The 22,281-nt window shown below is 32.9% G+C and overlaps 1 protein-coding gene across 1 annotated transcript; it reads left to right on the forward strand.

The window, feature by feature from the left end:
• Positions 1–90: 90 nt before the first annotated feature.
• LOC135689855 (NADH dehydrogenase [ubiquinone] iron-sulfur protein 4, mitochondrial) lies at positions 91–22,281 on the forward strand. Its single transcript, XM_089108602.1, has 4 exons — positions 91–107; positions 721–765; positions 21,698–21,771; positions 22,027–22,281. The coding sequence occupies exons 1-4, from the start codon at positions 91–93 to the stop codon at positions 22,128–22,130; spliced, it is 240 nt and encodes a 79-aa protein (XP_088964728.1). The 3' UTR covers positions 22,131–22,281.

Consider the following 22,281-nt stretch of genomic DNA (forward strand, 5'->3'; position numbering starts at 1 on the left):
AATGTGTTCGAAATTTTGTGTTAGAATTTACTTTGCCTATCCTTTATATCCTTCAATCCTGTCTCTGTTGAACTCCCCTGTCAGGCCTTAATGGGAGTACCCCTGGGGTACATGTATCCAAGCGTGTCCGTTTATTCGATCACGGGCCTTTGTTCCTAAGAACAAGGAGAGACCTGTACAATTCTTACTCAACATCAGTCAAAACTGATATGAACAAGGGGGTCAGAAAAACGTCTAAATGGTAAACGGACATAAACGCCTAGAAAATAGTTTTGTTTTGTTGTACTAGCTGTTCACTCCGTGCACAGTGACGCGTTTGTTTAATTTTCTCTAGGTACTTTATGAATTATTCCAGTTTTGAATTTCTTTTAAACTCAAGGAAATAGATATAATCGATGAAGGTATGTCAGAGAAGGTTTTCTTACAATAAATTCGCTTTGTTTTTAAACGTGTGCCAAGCAAGTGTACAGACTGTTTACCAGGTAACCAGGAGGTCAACGATAGTCAGGAAAACCCCACAGCGATTTGTCTCTTGTGTAGAATAGTTGGCGTCTCAGACGTGTTTTCCCCGTGTTTTGGCAGTCTGTGCCTGCACACCCAGTTCCCTAAGGAGCTATCATTTACACAAAACCATGTTAAGCACAGAGGAAGGTTGTTTTTATGAGAGCGAAGTGAAGTGAGACGTTACAAAGGAATGCGTTCAAGATGAACTGAAAATAGGCCGAGCAGCGATGCCCAAAGCCGAAGTAAAAGTCGACATGCTCGGTGAGTGTTTGAATCTCAGAACTTAATTTTCCTGATTAGAGATGTGCGCCTAATGTGTGCGCTTGTTCGAGAAAATACAGTACTTCCATTTGTTCTGGAATTGTTAGAACTGCTTTGAAATATGGAACATATTCTTCTTTCCCCGAGAAGAAAGTTTTACCTAAAGTTATATCATCTTTATGGCTTATGTTACTTTCTGGAGGAAAATGCTTGGCACAAATAGTTTGCAAGATGTTTATTTTAGCAATTCAATTTTCACTAAAAAGGAAAGCTAAGGGGACGTGCAATTATTTAGCGTTAAATACAACTATTTTGTATTATTGTTACAACTAGTTTTAACTAAGACCAAACACTGCAATAACATCTAGCAGAGATTTAGTGTCGCAAATGTTTGGAAAAGAAGTGGTTGATAATGTTGATCTATCATGGATGAAGTTGTTGCTGGTGTTTTTCTACCCTGGGTTCCAAAGCCACATTGAAGCTAGGTGCAGAGAATTGGATAATTAGCGTCTTCTCTTCTATCTTCTGTTTCTGCGCTCACAATTGCGTGGCTCTGGTACCCAGGGTAATATTTGCCAATTATGAAGCACGGTTTCTGAGGTGGAGAGCGTTGATGTTCAAGACACAAAAACTGCGTACGCCCTTTAACTGAGGGTAATGAGGGAAGCCAGTCAAGGATTCATGCCAATTTTCTGGCATCTTTTTTAAAACTAACACTCCATAGAAAGGGTAGTTTCACATCACAGCAATATTACAACTAGTGTAGTGGAATTAGATATAAAAACGGTCTAACCCGGATAAAAATAATATAAAGCTGTAATTTGGCACAGATGTTCTATACTAAGCTGGAAGTGACCAGAAAAAAGCCCCATCAATTGGACCTTGGGAATTCCTTATTTGGGCAAATTCCATAATGGCGCACTGATCAGTAGTGGTTCAAAATTTTAATGTTGCTAAAACCATATAGTATGTACATCTTTAGATGCCCGGGCTGACTTAAACCGGGCCCACTCAGCCCGGGCTGACTCAACCTGGGCCCACTCAGCCCGGGCTGACTCAACCCGGGCTGACTCAACCCGGGCCCACTCAGCCCTAGCCTGTGATCCAGACCCTTAACCTGAAGGATAGGGCCTGGAGCACAGGCTAGATCCAAACTTGAGTTTCGTTTCTATCGAGCCTGGAGTGACGATGAAGAATCTGCCCTGAAAAGTAGCAATTCATGGACATTTCATGTGTTAGTATTTTGTTATGGCGTCGGCCAACTTTACTCGGGCAAAGTATATTAAACATTTTTCAATACTTTCATTAAAGTAAATTCTAGCATTACTTTGCCGACCCATTCCTTGAACAAGCTGAAGTAAGCCTCGATTCCAATTTCGATTGCTGTCATCAATGAATGATATAGAAGCGCCGAAGGCGCTAGATGTCTAGCTCACAGGTCCGCTGTGTGGCAAATTTGTTTACTTCCGCCATTTTGAATAGTGGCAAAAAGGAACTTGCTCCATACCGAGCCCTTATAAATTTGGTAAAAGTAAGGATTGATTACGTTCACTTCTCTTTCGAATATCGATGTGAATTTTTATGAGTGGCCCTATATTGCACTTAAACTTATGAATTGATGTTAATATTTGAAAAATAAGCCGTCGTTCGCAAATTCCAAGCATTTACAGTTGCGGTGCTTGCTGTGGTGTTTTCTGTCTCGTCGAAATTCCAGAAAATAATGATTGATCTGTTTTAAAACGGATCCAGCAACAATGTTTAGACACTCAATGCATAAATTTCTTAGCACATTTGTACAAAGATGTGATTTAGTTACTTTTTCTTTGTTTGTTTACAGAAACTGCTATGAAATATTTAGGCAAGCCATTCTTAAACTCCGACCCGCAGCAAAATTTCATCCGGCCCGCCGAATGCTTTTTACCTCGAAAATATTTTTTGCCAATATTTTCAAAATTTGGAATTCTATTTATCTTTGGTTTTCTTTTTTCCACTGTGATATTTTTCTTTTTCTCTGTAGTAAATTTTAAATGCGTTCCGTGGACAGTTATTGGTCCGAAAAGGAGTACCGAAATAGGAAATACTTTATTCAATCGATTAATCGTTTTATAGCTATTAATTAACTGTTTTTTAATTTATTTCTTTTCTCCATCTTACTCGCTGTTATGCTAAGATTATTCTAAAACCTTGCAACATTTTCCCTTTTTCATGTCAACAGATAAAACTATGAGACCTAGTCATAAAAACCTTAAGAATATTGCCCTGAATTTTCTCCCGTTAAAATCTATTTGAGGTGTTGTATTTCGCCATTTCTAGATCAGTTTTTGAAAAATAGGTTTCTGAAACTCGTCCAAAAGTTCTCAGATGGTGTTTCTGACAAAAACTACGGCAATTTAGGTTGTTTTGAGCGAAAAAAATTTTTGATGAATTTTCTCAATTTATTTAGTTTTTTTGCATATCCGGGATCAGAGATTTTTGTGAAATAAAACTAAGTTCATTTTTATATAATAGGTTTCTAAAACTCGTTTAAAAGTTCTCAGATGGCGTTTCTGACAAAAACTACGGCATTTTAGGTTGTTTCGAACGAAAAAAAATTTTGATGAATTTTCTTGATTTTTTTAGTTTTTTTGCAAATCCTGGATCAGAGATTTTTGTGAAGTAGGAATAAATTAATTTTTAAAAGAAGGGGTTCTGAAACTTGTCGAAAAGTTCTCAGAAGGTGTTTCTGACAAAAACTACGGCATTTTAGGTTGTTTCGAAAGAAAAAAATTTTGATGAATTTTCTTGATTTTTTAGTTTTTTTGCATATCCGGGGTTAGAGACTTTCGTGAAAAAATACTAACTTAATTTTCAAAAGAAGGGGTTCTGAAACTTGTCGAAAAGTTCTCAGATGGTGTTTCTGAGAAAAACTACGGCATTTTAGTTTGTTTCGAAAGAAAAAAAAATTTGATGAATTTTCTTGATTTTTTTAGTTTTTTTGCATATCCGGGATCAGAGATTTTTGTGAAATAGGACTAAGTTCATTTTTGAAAAAAAGGTTTCAAAAACTCGTCCAAAAGTTCTCAGATGCTGTTTCTGACAAAATTATGGCATTTCAGATTGTTTCAAGGGAAAAAAAATTTTGATGAATTTTCTTGATTTTTTTAGTTTTTTTGAAAATCCGGGATCAGAGATTTTTGTGAAATAGGACTAAGTTCATTTTTGAGAAATATTTCTGAAACTCGTCCAAAAGTTCTCAAATGGTGTTTTTGACAAAAACTACGGCTTTTTAGGTTGTTTCGAGCGAAAAAAATTTTTGATGAATTTTCTTGATTTTTTTAGTTCTTTTGCATATCTGGGATCAGAGATTGTTGTGAAATAGGACTAAGTTCATATTTGAGAAATAGGTTTCTGAAACTCGTCTAAAAGTTCTCAGATGGTGTTTCTGACAAAAACTACGGCATTTCAGTTTGTTTCGAACGAAAAAAATTTTGAAAGAATTTTCTTGATTTTTTTAGTTTATTTGCATATCCGGAGTCCGAGATTTTTGTCAAATAGGTCTAAGTTTATATTAGAGAAAAAGTTTTCTGAAACTCGTCCAAAAGTTCTCAGATGGTGTTTCTGACAAAAACTACAGCATTTTAGGTTGTTTCGAGCGAAAAAGTTTTTTGATGAATTTTCTTGATTTTTTTTGGTTTTTTTGCATATCCGGGATCAGAGATTTTTGTGAAATAGGAATAAGTTAATTTTTAAAGAAGGGGTTCTGAAACTTGTCGAAAAATTCTCAGAAGGTGTTTCTGACAAAAACTACGGCATTATGGGTTGTTTCGAAAGAAAAAAAATTTTGATGAATTTTCTTGATTTTTTAGTTTTTTTGCATATCCGGGGTTAGAGATTTTCGTGAAAAATTACTAACTTAATTTTCAAAAGAAGGGGTTCTGAAACTTGTCGAAAAGTTCTCAGATGGTGTTTCTGAGAAAAACTACGGCATTTTAGGTTGTTTCGAAAGAAAAAAAATTTTGATGAATTTTCTTGATTTTTTTAGTTTTTTTGCAAATCCTGGATCAGAGATTTTTGTGAAAAATTAGTAACTTAATTTTCAAGAGAAGGGGTTCTGAAACTTGTCGAAAAGTTCTCAGATGGTGTTTCTGAGAAAAACTACGGCATTTTAAGTTGTTTCGAAAGAAAAAAAATTTTGAAGAATTTTCTTGATTTTTTTAGTTTTTTTGCATATCCGGGATCAGAGATTTTTGTGAAATAGGACCAAGTTCATATTTGAGAAAAAGTTTTCTGAAACTCGTCCAAAAGTTCTCAGATGTGGTTTCTGACAAAAACTACGGCATTTTAGGTTGTTTCGAACGAAAAAAAATTTTGATGAATTTTCTTGATTTTTTTAGTTCTTTTGCATATCCGGGATCAGACATTTTTGTGAAATGGAACTAAGTTAATTTTTAACAGAAAGGGTTCTGAAACTTGTCGAAAAGTTCTCAGAAGGTGTTTTTGACAAAGACTACGGCATTTTAGGTTGTTTCGAATATAAAGAAATTTTTGATGAATTCTCTTAATTTTTTTAATTTTTTTGCATAGCCGGATTCCGAGATTTTTGTGAAATAGGACTAAGTTCATTTTTGAAAAATATTTCTAAAACTCGTCTAAAAGTTCTCAGATGGTGTTTCTGACAAAAACTACAGCATTTTAGGTTGTTTAGAGCGAAAAAAAATTTTGATGCATTTTCTTGATTTTTTTAGTTCTTTTTCATATCCGGGATCAGACATTTTTGTGAAATAGAACTAAATTCATTTTTGAGAAATAGGTTTCTGAAACTCGTCCAAAAGTTCTCAGATGCTGTTTTATGACAAAAACTACGGATTTTTAGGTTGTTTCGAGCGAAAAAAATTTTTGATGAATTTTGTTGATTTTTTTAGTTCTTTTGCATATCCGGGAACAGACATTTTTGTGAAATAGAACTAAATTCATTTTTGAGAAATAGGTTTCTGAACCTCATCCAAAAGTTCTCAGATGGTGTTTTTGACAAAAACTACCGCATTTTAGGTTGTTTCGAACGAAAAAATTTTTGCTGAATTTTCTTCTTTTTTCAATTTTTTTGCAAAGCCGAAGTCCGAGATTTTTGTCAAATAGGACTAAGTTCATATTAGAGAAAAAGTTTTCTGAAACTCGTCCAAAAGTTCTCAGATGGTGTTTCTGACAAAAACTACAGCATTTTAGGTTGTTTTGAGCGAAAAAAATTTTTGATGAATTTTCTTGATTTTTTTAGTTCTTTTGCATATCCGAGGTCAGAGATTTTTGTCAAATAGGACTATGTTCATTTTTGAGAAATAGGTTTCTGAAACTCGTCCAAAAGTTCTCGGATGGTGTTTTTGACAAAAGCTACCGCATTTTAGGTGGTTTCGAACGAAAAAATTTTTGCTGAATTTTCTTCATTTTTTTAATTTTTTTGCATAGCCGGAGTCCGAGATTTTTGTCAAATAGGACTAAGTTCATATTTGAGAAAAAGTTTTCTGAAACTCGTCCAAAAGTTCTCAGATGGTGTTTTATGACAAAAACTACAGCATTTTAGGTTGTTTTGAGCGAAAAAAATTTTTGATGAATTTTCTTGATTTTTCTAGTTCTTTTGCATAACCGGGATCAGACATTTTTGTGAAATGGAACTAAGTTAATTTTTAACAGAAAGGGTTCTGAAACTTGTCGAAAAGTTCTCAGAAGGTGTTTCTGACAAAGACTACGGCATTTTAGGTTGTTTCGAATATAAAGAAATTTTTGATGAATTTTCTTATTTTTTTTAATTTTTTTGCATAGCCGGAGTCCGAGATTTTTGTGAAATAGGACTAAGTTCATTTTTGAGAAATATTTCTGAAACTCGTCTAAAAGTTCTCAGATGGCGTTTCTGACAAAAACTACGGCATTTTAGATTGTTTCGAACGAAAAAAAAATTTTGATGAATTTTCTTGATTTTTTTAGTTTTTTTGCATATCCGGGGTCAGAGATTTTTGTCAAATAGGACTATGTTCATTTTTGAGAAAAGGTTTTCTGAAACTCGTCCAAAAGTTCTCAGATGGTGTTTTATGACAAAAACTACAGCATTTTAGGTTGTTTGGAGCGAAAAAAATTTTTGATGAATTTTCTTGATTTTTTTAGTTCTTTTGCATATCCGGGATCAGACATTTTTGCGAAATAGAACTAAGTTAATTTTTAACAGAAGGGGTTCTGAAACTTGTCGAAAAGTTCTCAGAAGGTGTTTCTGACAAAAACTACGGCATTTTAGGTTGTTTCGAATATAAAGAAATTTTTGATGAATTCTCTTAATTTTTATAATTTTTTTGCATAGCCGGAGTCCGAGATTTTTGTGAAATAGAACTAAATTCATTTTTGAGAAATAGGTTTCTGAAACTCGTCTAAAAGTTCTCAGATGGCGTTACTGACAAAACTACAGCATTTTAGGTTGTTTCGAGCGAACAAAGTTTTGAAGAATTTTCTTGATTTTTTTAGTTCTTTTGCATATCCGAGGTCAGAAATTTTTGTCAAATAGGACTATGTTAATTTTTGAGAAATAGGTTTCTGAAACTCGTCCAAAAGTTCTCAGATGGCGTTTCTGACAAAAACTACAGCATTTTAGGTTGTTTCGAGCGAACAAAGTTTTGATGAATTTTCTTGATTTTTTTAGTTCTTTTGCATTTCGGGGATCAGAGATTTTTGTGAAATAGGACTAAGTTCATTTTTGAGAATCAGGTTTCTGAAACTCGTCTAAAAGTTCTCAGATGGCGTTTCTGACAAAAACTACAGCATTTTGGGTTGTTTCGAGCGAACAAAGTTTTGATGAATTTTCTTGATTTTTTTAGTTCTTTTGCATTTCGGGGATCAGGGATTTTTGTGAAATAGGACTAAGTTCATTTTTGAGAATCAGGTTTCTGAAACTCGTCTAAAAGTTCTCAGATGGCGTTTCTGACAAAAACTACAGCATTTTAGTTTGTTTTGAACGAAACAAATTTTTGAAGAATTTTCTTGATTTTTTTGTTTTTTTGCATATCCGGGGTCAGAGATTTTTGTCAAATAGAACTAAGTTCATATTTAAGAAAAAGGTTTCTGAAGCTCGTCCAAAAGTTCTCAGATGGTGTTTCTGACGAAAACTACGTCATTTTAGGTTGTTTCGAGCGAAACAAATTTTTGAAGAATTTTCTTGAATTTTTTTCTTTTTTTGCATATCCGGGGTCAGAGATTTTTGTCAAATAGGACTAATATCATATTTAAGAAAAAGGTTTCTGAAGCTCGTCCAAAAGTTCTCAGATGGTGTTTCTGACGAAAACTACGGCATTTTAGGTTGTTTCGAGCGAAACAAATTTTTGAAGAATTTTCTTGAATTTTTTTGTTTTTTTGCATATCCGGGTTCAGAGATTTTTCTCAAATAGGACTAAGTTCACTTTTGAGAAATAGGTTTCTGAAACTCGTCCAAAAGTTCTCAGATGGTGTTTCTGGCGAAAACTACGGCATTTTAGGTTGTTTCGAGCGGAACAAATTTTTGAAGAATTTTCTTGAATTTTTTTGTTTTTTTGCATATCCGGGTTCAGAGATTTTTCTCAAATAGGACTAAGTTCACTTTTGAGAAATAGGTTTCTGAAACCGTCCAAAAGTTCTCAGATGGTGTTTCTGACAAAAACTACAGCATTTTAGGTTGTTTCGAGGAAAAAAAGTTTTGATGAATTTTCTTGATTTTTTTAGTTCTTTTGCATTCCCGAGGTCAGAAATTTTTGTCAAATAGGACTATGTTAATTTTTGAGAAATAGGTTTCTGAAACTCGTCTAAAAGTTCTCAGATGGCGTTTCTGACAAAAACTACGGTATTTAAGGTTGTTTTGAACAAAACAAATTTTTGAAGAATTTTCTTGATTTTTTTGTTTTTTTTGCATATCCGGGGTCAGAGATTTTTGTCGAATAGGACTAAGTTCATATTTAAGAAATAGGTTTCTGAAGCTCGTCCAAAAGTTCTCAGATGGTGTTTCTGACGAAAACTACGGCATTTTAGGTTGTTTCGAGCGAAACAAATTTCTGAAGAATTTTCTTGAATTTTTTTGTTTTTTTGCATATCCGGGTTCAGAGATTTTTGTCAAATAGGACTAAGTTCACTTTTGAGAAATAGGTTTCTGAAACTCGTCCAAAACTTCTCAGATGGCGTATCTGACAAAAACTACGGCATTTTAGTTTGTTTTGAACGAAACAAATTTTTGAAGAATTTTCTTGATTTTTTTGTTTTTTTTCATATCCGGGGCCAGAGATTTTTGTCAAATAGGACTAAGTTCACTTTTAAGAAATTGGTTTCTGAATCTCGTCGAAAAGTTCTCAGATGGCGTTACTGACAAAAACTACAGCATTTTAGGTTGTTTCGAGCGAACAAAGTTTTGAAGAATTTTCTTGATTTTTTTAGTTTTTTTGCATATCCGGGATCAGAGATTTTTGTCAAATAGGACTAAGTTCATATTTAAGAAATAGGTTTCTGAAACTCGTCCAAAAGTTCTCAGATGGTGTTTCTGACAAAAACTACAGCATTTTAGGTTGTTTCGAGCGAAAAAAGTTTTGATGAATTTTCTTGATTTTTTTAGTTCATTTGCATATCCGAGGTCAGAGATTTTTGTCAAATAGGACTATGTTAATTTTTGAGTAATAGGTTTCTGAAACTCGTCCAAAAGTTCTGAGATAGCGTTTCTGACAAAAACTACAGCATTTTAGGTTGTTTCGAGCGAACAAAGTTTTGATGAATTTTCTTGATTTTTTTAGTTCTTTTGCATATCCGGGATCAGAGATTTTTGTGAAATAGGAGTAAGTTCATTTTTGAGAAATAGGTTTCTGAAACTCGTCCAAAAGTTCTCAGATGGCGTTTCTGACAAAAACTACAGCATTTTAGGTTGTTTCGAGCGAACAAAGTTTTGATGAATTTTCATGATTTTTTTAGTTCTTTTGCATTTCGGGGATCAGAGATTTTTGTGAAATAGGACTAAGTTCACTTTTGAGAAATTGGTTTCTGAATCTCGTCTAAAAGTTCTCAGATGGCGTTTCTGACAAAAACTACAGCATTTTAGGTTGTTTCGAGCGAACAAAGTTTTGATGAATTTTCTTGATTTTTTTAGTTCTTTTGCATATCCGGGATCAGAGATTTTTGTGAATTAGGACTAAGTTCATATTTAAGAAATAGGTTTCTGAAACTCGTCCAAAAGTTCTCAGATGGTGTTTCTGACAAAAACTACAGCATTTTAGGTTGTTTTGAGCGAAAAAAGTTTTGATGAATTTTCTTGATTTTTTTGTTTTTTTTCATATCCGGGGCCAGAGATTTTTGTCAAATAGGACTAAGTTCACTTTTAAGAAATTGGTTTCTGAATCTCGTCGAAAAGTTCTCAGATGGCGTTACTGACAAAAACTACAGCATTTTAGGTTGTTTCGAGCGAACAAAGTTTTGAAGAATTTTCTTGATTTTTTTAGTTTTTTTGCATATCCGGGATCAGAGATTTTTGTCAAATAGGACTAAGTTCATATTTAAGAAATAGGTTTCTGAAACTCGTCCAAAAGTTCTCAGATGGTGTTTCTGACAAAAACTACAGCATTTTAGGTTGTTTCGAGCGAAAAAAGTTTTGATGAATTTTCTTGATTTTTTTAGTTCATTTGCATATCCGAGGTCAGAGATTTTTGTCAAATAGGACTATGTTAATTTTTGAGTAATAGGTTTCTGAAACTCGTCCAAAAGTTCTGAGATAGCGTTTCTGACAAAAACTACAGCATTTTAGGTTGTTTCGAGCGAACAAAGTTTTGATGAATTTTCTTGATTTTTTTAGTTCTTTTGCATATCCGGGATCAGAGATTTTTGTGAAATAGGAGTAAGTTCATTTTTGAGAAATAGGTTTCTGAAACTCGTCCAAAAGTTCTCAGATGGCGTTTCTGACAAAAACTACAGCATTTTAGGTTGTTTCGAGCGAACAAAGTTTTGATGAATTTTCATGATTTTTTTAGTTCTTTTGCATTTCGGGGATCAGAGATTTTTGTGAAATAGGACTAAGTTCACTTTTGAGAAATTGGTTTCTGAATCTCGTCTAAAAGTTCTCAGATGGCGTTTCTGACAAAAACTACAGCATTTTAGGTTGTTTCGAGCGAACAAAGTTTTGATGAATTTTCTTGATTTTTTTAGTTCTTTTGCATATCCGGGATCAGAGATTTTTGTGAATTAGGACTAAGTTCATATTTAAGAAATAGGTTTCTGAAACTCGTCCAAAAGTTCTCAGATGGTGTTTCTGACAAAAACTACAGCATTTTAGGTTGTTTTGAGCGAAAAAAGTTTTGATGAATTTTCTTGATTTTTTTAGTTCTTTTACATATCCGAGGTCAGAGATTTTTGTCAAATAGGACTATGTTCATTTTTGAGAAATAGGTTTCTGAAACTCGTCCAAAAGTTCTCAGATGGTGTTTCTGACAAAAACTACGGCATTTTAGGTTGTTTCGAGCGAAAAAAGTTTTGATGAATTTTCTTGATTTTTTTAGTTCTTTTGCATATCCGAGGTCAGAGATTTTTGTCAAATAGGACTATGTTAATTTTTGAGAAATAGGTTTCTGAAACTCGTCTAAAAGTTCTCAGATGGCGTTTCTGACAAAAACTACGGCATTTAAGGTTGTTTCGAACGAAAAAAATTTTTGATGAATTTTCTTGATTTTTTTAATTTTTTTGCATAGCCGGAGTCCGAGACTTTTGTGAAATAGGACTAAGTTCATTTTCGAGAAATAGGTTTCTGAAACTCGTCCAAAAGTTCTCAGATAGCGTTTCTGACAAAAACTACAGCATTTTAGGTTGTTTCGAGCGAACAAAGTTTTGAAGAATTTTCTTGATTTTTTTAGTTTTTTTGCATATCCGGGATCAGAGATTTTTGTCAAATAGGACTAAGTTCATATTTAAGAAATAGGTTTCTGAAACTCGTCCAAAAGTTCTCAGATGGCGTTTCTGACAAAAACTACAGCATTTTAGGTTGTTTCGAGCGAACAAAGTTTTGATGAATTTTCATGATTTTTTTAGTTCTTTTGCATTTCGGGGATCAGAGATTTTTGTGAAATAGGACTAAGTTCACTTTTGAGAAATTGGTTTCTGAATCTCGTCTAAAAGTTCTCAGATGGCGTTTCTGACAAAAACTACAGCATTTTAGGTTGTTTCGAGCGAACAAAGTTTTGATGAATTTTCTTGATTTTTTTAGTTCTTTTGCATATCCGGGATCAGAGATTTTTGTGAATTAGGACTAAGTTCATATTTAAGAAATAGGTTTCTGAAACTCGTCCAAAAGTTCTCAGATGGTGTTTCTGACAAAAACTACAGCATTTTAGGTTGTTTTGAGCGAAAAAAGTTTTGATGAATTTTCTTGATTTTTTTAGTTCTTTTACATATCCGAGGTCAGAGATTTTTGTCAAATAGGACTATGTTCATTTTTGAGAAATAGGTTTCTGAAACTCGTCCAAAAGTTCTCAGATGGTGTTTCTGACAAAAACTACGGCATTTTAGGTTGTTTCGAGCGAAAAAAGTTTTGATGAATTTTCTTGATTTTTTTAGTTCTTTTGCATATCCGAGGTCAGAGATTTTTGTCAAATAGGACTATGTTAATTTTTGAGAAATAGGTTTCTGAAACTCGTCTAAAAGTTCTCAGATGGCGTTTCTGACAAAAACTACGGCATTTAAGGTTGTTTCGAACGAAAAAAATTTTTGATGAATTTTCTTGATTTTTTTAATTTTTTTGCATAGCCGGAGTCCGAGACTTTTGTGAAATAGGACTAAGTTCATTTTCGAGAAATAGGTTTCTGAAACTCGTCCAAAAGTTCTCAGATAGCGTTTCTGACAAAAACTACGGCATTTTAGGTTGTTTCGAGCGAAAAAAGTTTTGATGAATTTTCTTGATTTTTTTAGTTCTTTTGCATATCCGAGGTCAGAGATTTTTGTCAAATAGGACTATGTTAATTTTTGAGAAATAGGTTTCTGAAACTCGTCTAAAAGTTCTCAGATGGCGTTTCTGACAAAAACTACGGCATTTAAGGTTGTTTCGAACGAAAAAAATTTTTGATGAATTTTCTTGATTTTTTTAATTTTTTTGCATAGCCGGAGTCCGAGACTTTTGTGAAATAGGACTAAGTTCATTTTCGAGAAATAGGTTTCTGAAACTCGTCCAAAAGTTCTCAGATAGCGTTTCTGACAAAAACTACAGCATTTTAGGTTGTTTCGAGCGAACAAAGTTTTGAAGAATTTTCTTGATTTTTTTAGTTTTTTTGCATATCCGAGGTCAGAGATTTTTGTCAAATAGGACTATGTTAATTTTTGAGAAATAGGTTTCTGAAACTCGTCCAAAAGTTCTCAGATGGTGTTTCTGACAAAAACTACGGCATTTTAGGTTGTTTCGAGCGAAAAAAGTTTTGATGAATTTTCTTGATTTTTTTAGTTCTTTTGCATATCCGAGGTCAGAGATTTTTGTCAAATAGGACTATGTTAATTTTTGAGAAATAGGTTTCTGAAACTCGTCCAAAAGTTCTGAGATAGCGTTTCTGACAAAAACTACAGCATTTTAGGTTGTTTCGAGCGAACAAAGTTTTGATGAATTTTCTTGATTTTTTTAGTTCTTTTGCATATCCGGGATCAGAGATTTTTGTGAAATAGGAGTAAGTTCATTTTTGAGAAATAGGTTTCTGAAACTCGTCCAAAAGTTCTCAGATGGCGTTTCTGACAAAAACTACAGCATTTTAGGTTGTTTCGAGCGAACAAAGTTTTGATGAATTTTCATGATTTTTTTAGTTCTTTTGCATTTCGGGGATCAGAGATTTTTGTGAAATAGGACTAAGTTCACTTTTGAGAAATTGGTTTCTGAATCTCGTCTAAAAGTTCTCAGATGGCGTTTCTGACAAAAACTACAGCATTTTAGGTTGTTTCGAGCGAACAAAGTTTTGATGAATTTTCTTGATTTTTTTAGTTCTTTTGCATATCCGGGATCAGAGATTTTTGTGAATTAGGACTAAGTTCATATTTAAGAAATAGGTTTCTGAAACTCGTCCAAAAGTTCTCAGATGGTGTTTCTGACAAAAACTACAGCATTTTAGGTTGTTTTGAGCGAAAAAAGTTTTGATGAATTTTCTTGATTTTTTTAGTTCTTTTACATATCCGAGGTCAGAGATTTTTGTCAAATAGGACTATGTTCATTTTTGAGAAATAGGTTTCTGAAACTCGTCCAAAAGTTCTCAGATGGTGTTTCTGACAAAAACTACGGCATTTTAGGTTGTTTCGAGCGAAAAAAGTTTTGATGAATTTTCTTGATTTTTTTAGTTCTTTTGCATATCCGAGGTCAGAGATTTTTGTCAAATAGGACTATGTTAATTTTTGAGAAATAGGTTTCTGAAACTCGTCTAAAAGTTCTCAGATGGCGTTTCTGACAAAAACTACGGCATTTAAGGTTGTTTCGAACGAAAAAAATTTTTGATGAATTTTCTTGATTTTTTTAATTTTTTTGCATAGCCGGAGTCCGAGACTTTTGTGAAATAGGACTAAGTTCATTTTCGAGAAATAGGTTTCTGAAACTCGTCCAAAAGTTCTCAGATAGCGTTTCTGACAAAAACTACAGCATTTTAGGTTGTTTCGAGCGAACAAAGTTTTGAAGAATTTTCTTGATTTTTTTAGTTTTTTTGCATATCCGGGATCAGAGATTTTTGTCAAATAGGACTAAGTTCATATTTAAGAAATAGGTTTCTGAAACTCGTCCAAAAGTTCTCAGATGGTGTTTCTGACAAAAACTACAGCATTTTAGGTTGTTTCGAGCGAAAAAAGTTTTGATGAATTTTCTTGATTTTTTTAGTTCTTTTGCATTTCGGGGATCAGAGATTTTTGTGAAATAGGACTAAGTTCACTTTTGAGAAATTGGTTTCTGAATCTCGTCTAAAAGTTCTCAGATGGCGTTTCTGACAAAAACTACAGCATTTTAGGTTGTTTCGAGCGAACAAAGTTTTGATGAATTTTCTTGATTTTTTTAGTTCTTTTGCATATCCGAGGTCAGAGATTTTTGTGAAATAGGACTAAGTTCATTTTTGAGAAATAGGTTTCTGAAACTCGTCCAAAAGTTCTCAGATGGCGTTTCTGACAAAAACTACAGCATTTTAGGTTGTTTCGAGCGAACAAAGTTTTGATGAATTTTCTTGATTTTTTTAGTTCTTTTGCATTTCGGGGATCAGAGATTTTTGTGAAATAGGACTAAGTTCACTTTTGAGAAATTGGTTTCTGAATCTCGTCTAAAAGTTCTCAGATGGCGCTTCTGACAAAAACTACAGCATTTTAGGTTGTTTCGAGCGAACAAAGTTTTGATGAATTTTCTTGATTTTTTTAGTTCTTTTGCATATCCGGGATCAGAGATTTTTGTGAATTAGAACTAAGTTCATATTTAAGAAATAGGTTTCTGAAACTCGTCCAAAAGTTCTCAGATGGTGTTTCTGACAAAAACTACAGCATTTTAGGTTGTTTTGAGCGAAAAAAGTTTTGATGAATTTTCTTGATTTTTTTAGTTCTTTTGCATATCCGAGGTCAGAGATTTTTGTCAAATAGGACTATGTTAATTTTTGAGAAATAGGTTTCTGAAACTCGTCCAAAAGTTCTCAGATGGTGTTTCTGACAAAAACTACGGCATTTTAGGTTGTTTCGAGCGAAAAAAGTTTTGATGAATTTTCTTGATTTTTTTAGTTCTTTTGCATATCCGAGGTCAGAGATTTTTGTCAAATAGGACTATGTTAATTTTTGAGAAATAGGTTTCTGAAACTCGTCCAAAAGTTCTGAGATAGCGTTTCTGACAAAAACTACAGCATTTTAGGTTGTTTCGAGCGAACAAAGTTGTGATGAATTTTCTTGATTTTTTTAGTTCTTTTGCATATCCGGGATCAGAGATTTTTGTGAAATAGGAGTAAGTTCATTTTTGAGAAATAGGTTTCTGAAACTCGTCCAAAAGTTCTCAGATGGCGTTTCTGACAAAAACTACAGCATTTTAGGTTGTTTCGAGCGAACAAAGTTTTGATGAATTTTCATGATTTTTTTAGTTCTTTTGCATTTCGGGGATCAGAGATTTTTGTGAAATAGGACTAAGTTCACTTTTGAGAAATTGGTTTCTGAATCTCGTCTAAAAGTTCTCAGATGGCGTTTCTGACAAAAACTACAGCATTTTAGGTTGTTTCGAGCGAACAAAGTTTTGATGAATTTTCTTGATTTTTTTAGTTCTTTTGCATATCCGGGATCAGAGATTTTTGTGAATTAGGACTAAGTTCATATTTAAGAAATAGGTTTCTGAAACTCGTCCAAAAGTTCTCAGATGGTGTTTCTGACAAAAACTACAGCATTTTAGGTTGTTTTGAGCGAAAAAAGTTTTGATGAATTTTCTTGATTTTTTTAGTTCTTTTACATATCCGAGGTCAGAGATTTTTGTCAAATAGGACTATGTTCATTTTTGAGAAATAGGTTTCTGAAACTCGTCCAAAAGTTCTCAGATGGTGTTTCTGACAAAAACTACGGCATTTTAGGTTGTTTCGAGCGAAAAAAGTTTTGATGAATTTTCTTGATTTTTTTAGTTCTTTTGCATATCCGAGGTCAGAGATTTTTGTCAAATAGGACTATGTTAATTTTTGAGAAATAGGTTTCTGAAACTCGTCTAAAAGTTCTCAGATGGCGTTTCTGACAAAAACTACGGCATTTAAGGTTGTTTCGAACGAAAAAAATTTTTGATGAATTTTCTTGATTTTTTTAATTTTTTTGCATAGCCGGAGTCCGAGACTTTTGTGAAATAGGACTAAGTTCATTTTCGAGAAATAGGTTTCTGAAACTCGTCCAAAAGTTCTCAGATAGCGTTTCTGACAAAAACTACAGCATTTTAGGTTGTTTCGAGCGAACAAAGTTTTGAAGAATTTTCTTGATTTTTTTAGTTTTTTTGCATATCCGGGATCAGAGATTTTTGTCAAATAGGACTAAGTTCATATTTAAGAAATAGGTTTCTGAAACTCGTCCAAAAGTTCTCAGATGGTGTTTCTGACAAAAACTACAGCATTTTAGGTTGTTTCGAGCGAAAAAAGTTTTGATGAATTTTCTTGATTTTTTTAGTTCTTTTGCATTTCGGGGATCAGAGATTTTTGTGAAATAGGACTAAGTTCACTTTTGAGAAATTGGTTTCTGAATCTCGTCTAAAAGTTCTCAGATGGCGTTTCTGACAAAAACTACAGCATTTTAGGTTGTTTCGAGCGAACAAAGTTTTGATGAATTTTCTTGATTTTTTTAGTTCTTTTGCATATCCGGGATCAGAGATTTTTGTGAATTAGAACTAAGTTCATATTTAAGAAATAGGTTTCTGAAACTCGTCCAAAAGTTCTTAGATGGTGTTTCTGACAAAAACTACGGCATTTTAGGTTGTTTCGAGCGAAAAAAGTTTTGATGAATTTTCTTGATTTTTTTAGTTCTTTTGCATATCCGAGGTCAGAGATTTTTGTCAAATAGGACTATGTCCATTTTTGGGAAATAGGTCTCTGAAATTTGTCCAAAAGTTCTCAGATGGTGTTTCTGACAAAAACTACGCCATTTTAGGTTGTTTTGAACGAAAAAAAGTTTTGATGAATTTTCTTGATTTTTTTAGTTCTTTTGCATATCCGAAATCAGAGATTTTTGTGAAATAAGAGTAAGTTCATTTTTGAGAAATAGGTTTCTGAAACTCGTCCAAAAGTTCTCAGATGGCGTTTCTGACAAAAACTACAGCATTTTAGGTTGTTTCGAGCGAACAAAGTTTTGATGAATTTTCTTGATTTTTTTAGTTCTTTTGCATTTCGGGGATCAGAGATTTTTGTGAAATAGGACTAAGTTCACTTTTGAGAAATTGGTTTCTGAATCTCGTCTAAAAGTTCTCAGATGGCGTTTCTGACAAAAACTACAGCATTTTAGGTTGTTTCGAGCGAACAAAGTTTTGATGAATTTTCTTGATTTTTTTAGTTCTTTTGCTTATCCGGGATCAGAGATTTTTGTGAATTAGAACTAAGTTCATATTTAAGAAATAGGTTTCTGAAACTCGTCCAAAAGTTCTCAGATGGTGTTTCTGACAAAAACTACAGCATTTTAGGTTGTTTTGAGCGAAAAAAGTTTTGATGAATTTTCTTGATTTTTTTAGTTCTTTTGCATATCCGAGGTCAGAGATTTTTGTCAAATAGGACTATGTTCATTTTTGAGAAATAGGTTTCTGAAACTCGTCCAAAAGTTCTCAGATGGTGTTTCTGACAAAAACTACGGCATTTTAGGTTGTTTCGAGCGAAAAAAGTTTTGATGAATTTTCTTGATTTTTTTAGTTCTTTTGCATATCCGAGGTCAGAGATTTTTGTCAAATAGGACTATGTTAATTTTTGAGAAATAGGTTTCTGAAACTCGTCTAAAAATTCTCAGATGGCGTTTCTGACAAAAACTACGGCATTTAAGGTTGTTTCGAACGAAAAAAATTTTTGATGAATTTTCTTGATTTTTTTAGTTCTTTTGCATATCCGAAATCAGAGATTTTTGTGAAATAGGAGTAAGTTCATTTTTGAGAAATAGGTTTCTGAAACTCGTCCAAAAGTTCTCAGATGGCGTTTCTGACAAAAACTACAGCATTTTAGGTTGTTTCGAGCGAACAAAGTTTTGATGAATTTTCTTAATTTTTTTAGTTCTTTTGCATTTCGGGGATCAGAGATTTTCGTGAAATAGGACTAAGTTCACTTTTGAGAAATTGGTTTCTGAATCTCGTCTAAAAGTTCTCAGATGGCGTTTCTGACAAAAACTACAGCATTTTAGGTTGTTTCGAGCGAACAAAGTTTTGATGAATTTTCTTGATTTTTTTAGTTCTTTTGCATATCCGGGATCAGAGATTTTTGTGAATTAGAACTAAGTTCATATTTAAGAAATAGGTTTCTGAAACTCGTCCAAAAGTTCTCAGATGGTGTTTCTGACAAAAACTACAGCATTTTAGGTTGTTTTGAGCGAAAAAAGTTTTGATGAATTTTCTTGATTTTTTTAGTTCTTTTACATATCCGAGGTCAGAGATTTTTGTCAAATAGGACTATGTTCATTTTTGAGAAATAGGTTTCTGAAACTCGTCCAAAAGTTCTCAGATGGTGTTTCTGACAAAAACTACGGCATTTTAGGTTGTTTCGAGCGAAAAAAGTTTTGATGAATTTTCTTGATTTTTTTAGTTCTTTTGCATATCCGAGGTCAGAGATTTTTGTCAAATAGGACTATGTTAATTTTTGAGAAATAGGTTTCGGAAACTCGTCTAAAAGTTCTCAGATGGCGTTTCTGACAAAAACTACGGCATTTAAGGTTGTTTCGAACGAAAAAAATTTTTGATGAATTTTCTTGATTTTTTTAATTTTTTTGCATAGCCGGAGTCCGAGACTTTTGTGAAATAGGACTAAGTTCATTTTCGAGAAATAGGTTTCTGAAACTCGTCCAAAAGTTCTCAGATAGCGTTTCTGACAAAAACTACAGCATTTTAGGTTGTTTCGAGCGAACAAAGTTTTGAAGAATTTTCTTGATTTTTTTAGTTTTTTTGCATATCCGGGATCAGAGATTTTTGTCAAATAGGACTAAGTTCATATTTAAGAAATAGGTTTCTGAAACTCGTCCAAAAGTTCTCAGATGGTGTTTCTGACAAAAACTACAGCATTTTAGGTTGTTTCGAACGAAAAATATTTTTGATGAATTTTCTTGATTTTTTTAATTTTTTTGCATAGGTGGAGTCCGAGATTATTGTGAAATAGGACTAAGTTCATTTTTGGGAAATAAATTTCTTAAACTCGTCTAAAAGTTCTCAGATGGTGTTTCTCACAAAAACTACGGCATTTTAGGTTGTTTCGAAGGAGAAAATTTTTTGTTGAATATTCCTGATTTTTTTAATTTTTTTGCATAGCTGGAGTCCGAGATTTTTGTGAAATAGGACTATGTTCATTTTTGGGAAATAAATTTCTTAAACTCGTCTAAAAGTTCTCAGATGGTGTTTCTCACAAAAACTACGGCATTTTAGGTTGTTTCGAAGGAGAAAATTTTTTGTTGAATATTCCTGATTTTTTTAATTTTTTTGCATAGCTGGAGTCCGAGATTTTTGTGAAATAGGACTATGTTCATTTTTGAGAAATAGGTTTCTAAAATTCGTCCAAAAGTTCTCAAATGGTGTTTCTGACAACAACTACGGCAATTAAGATTGTTTCAAACGAAAAAAATTTTTGATGAATTTTCTTGATTTTTTTAATTCTTTTGAATAGCCAGAGTCCGAGATTTTTGTGAAATAGGACTAAGTTCATTTTCGAGAAATAGGTTTCTGAAACTCGTCCAAAAGTTCTCAGATAGTGTTTCTGACAAAAACTACGGCAATTAAGATTGTTTCGAGCGAAAAAAAATTTTAATTAATTTTTCTTATTTTTTTTATTTTTTTGCGTAGACGGAGTCCGAGATTTTTGTGAAATAGGACTAAATTCTTTTTTCAGAAATAGGTTTCCGAAACTTGTCCAAAAGTTCTCAGATGGTGTTTCTGACAAAAACTACCTCATTTTAGGTTATTTCGAAAGAAAAAACTTTTTGATGAATTTTCTTGATTTTTTTAATTTTTTGCATAGCCGGAGTCCGAGATATTTGTGAAATAGGACTAAGTTCATTTTCGAGAAATAGGTTTCCGAAACTTGTCCAAAAGTTCTCAGATGGTGTTTCTGACAAAAACTACCTCATTTTAGGTTATTTCAAAAGAAAAAACTTTTTGATGAATTTTCTTGATTTTTTTAATTTTTTGCATAGCCGGAGTCCGAGATATTTGTGAAATAGGACTAAGTTCAATTTTGAGAAATAGGTTTCTGAAACTCGTCCAAAAGTTCTCAGATGGTGTTTCTGACAAAAACTACGGCGTTTTAGGTTATTTCGAGCGAAAAAAAATTTTGATGAATTTTCTTGATTTTTTTAATTTTTTTGCAAAGCCGGAGTCCGAGATTTTTGTGAAATAGGACTATGTTCATTTTCGAGAAATAGGTTTCTGAAACTCGTCCAAAAGTTCTCGGATAGTATTTCTGACAAAAACTACGACAATTAAGATTGTTTTGAGCGAAAAAAATTTTGATGAATTTTCTTATTTTTTTTATTTTTTTGCATAGCCGGAGTCCGAGATATTTGTGAAATAGGACTAAGTTCAATTTTGAGAAATAGGTTTCTGAAACTCGTCCAAAAGTTCTCAGATGGTGTTTCTGACAAAAACTACGGCGTTTTAGGTTATTTCGAGCGAAAAAAATTTTTGATGAATTTTCTTGATTTTTTTTAGTCTTTTTGCATATCCGGGGTCAGAGATTTTCGTGAAAAATGAGTAAGTTAATTTTTAAAAGAAAGGTACTAAACTTGTCGCAAAGTTCTGAGATGGTGCTGCTGACGAAAATTACGGCATTTTAGGATGTTTAGAGCGCAAAAATATCTTTAGGAATTTTGATGATTTTTTTAGTTTTTTTGTATTTCCGGGGTTAGAGATTTTTGTGAAACAGAATAAAAATCTATAGCATTTATTAACAAGTTTACAAGTAAAACAATCATTGTTTTTATCAATTATAATGTTGCAAATGATGCTGAAATCTCATTTAATGATGTAATAGAATTCTTGAAATGATTCACTTTATTTTCAAAAACTTTTAAATTTATTTAACTAAAGTATGTCACTAAGCTCCTTCGAGTTAAAGAGAAAAAATATCTTTTGTAGTACATCTTGTTTTTCTGCTTAACGTGCTTTAAACTGATAGATGTTTGTGACACCTCGTAGTCTGCAGCTAGGAGCCTTTTTTCAGTTGCTTTCCTAAGGGCCAATAAATTTATTGAATGCTGAATGAAAACTTGCACAATTAGGTGCTATGTTTTGGATCACAGGTTCTCTTTTTTCTAGAGCTGACCCCCTGTCCAACGTGGAATTGCAATTTGATACAAGGGAATCTGCTATTGCCTATGCTGAAACTCAAGGTAGGGCACTGTACAAGTTAAGTAAGATAAAGTGTTCTTTATTGTAGACGTAATGAAATAATATTTACGAGAACTCTTTAAAAAGTCATATTTAAATGGTTTCAAGAGATATAAATTTAGTATGAAAACAAAGTAATATATAAGAAAGGTTACAGAATAGATTTCAGTATAAAACTTTTACTGGTTTTTTGTAGTTGTGAGTTCTCTTTAATTGTTGATTAGTGAATAATTTTTTGAAATTTAGTTCCTCCCAAGGTTGGAAATATGAAGTAGATGAGCCAAAGACGACATCTATCAAACCAAAGAGCTATGGTGCCAATTTTTCATGGAACAAGCGCACCCGAAGCTCTACAAAATAGAATGCTTAGAAGACTATGTGAAATAATTGACTCATTTGTTTGATGTTTGTTTGGTAATAAAATTTCATTGTATATCGAGCCGTAAGCTGTGTGTTCATGATAAATTGTCTTGAAAGTGATTGGAGACCTATCCATGCTCTGCTTTCTGTTT

The sequence above is a fragment of the Rhopilema esculentum genome, chromosome 5 (assembly GCF_057945365.1).
Source record: "Rhopilema esculentum isolate cy_ngs chromosome 5, ASM5794536v1, whole genome shotgun sequence".
In the NCBI taxonomy this organism is placed as follows: domain Eukaryota; kingdom Metazoa; phylum Cnidaria; class Scyphozoa; order Rhizostomeae; family Rhizostomatidae; genus Rhopilema; species Rhopilema esculentum.

Bases quoted from the DNA above. Each gene is read 5' to 3' on its own strand.
- LOC135689855 (XM_089108602.1), top strand. The intron at 766-21,697 runs GTGAGTGTTTGA...TCTTTTTTCTAG, and splicing joins AGTAAAAGTCGACATGCTCG to AGCTGACCCCCTGTCCAACG. The intron at 21,772-22,026 runs GTAGGGCACTGT...GTTCCTCCCAAG, and splicing joins TGCCTATGCTGAAACTCAAG to GTTGGAAATATGAAGTAGAT.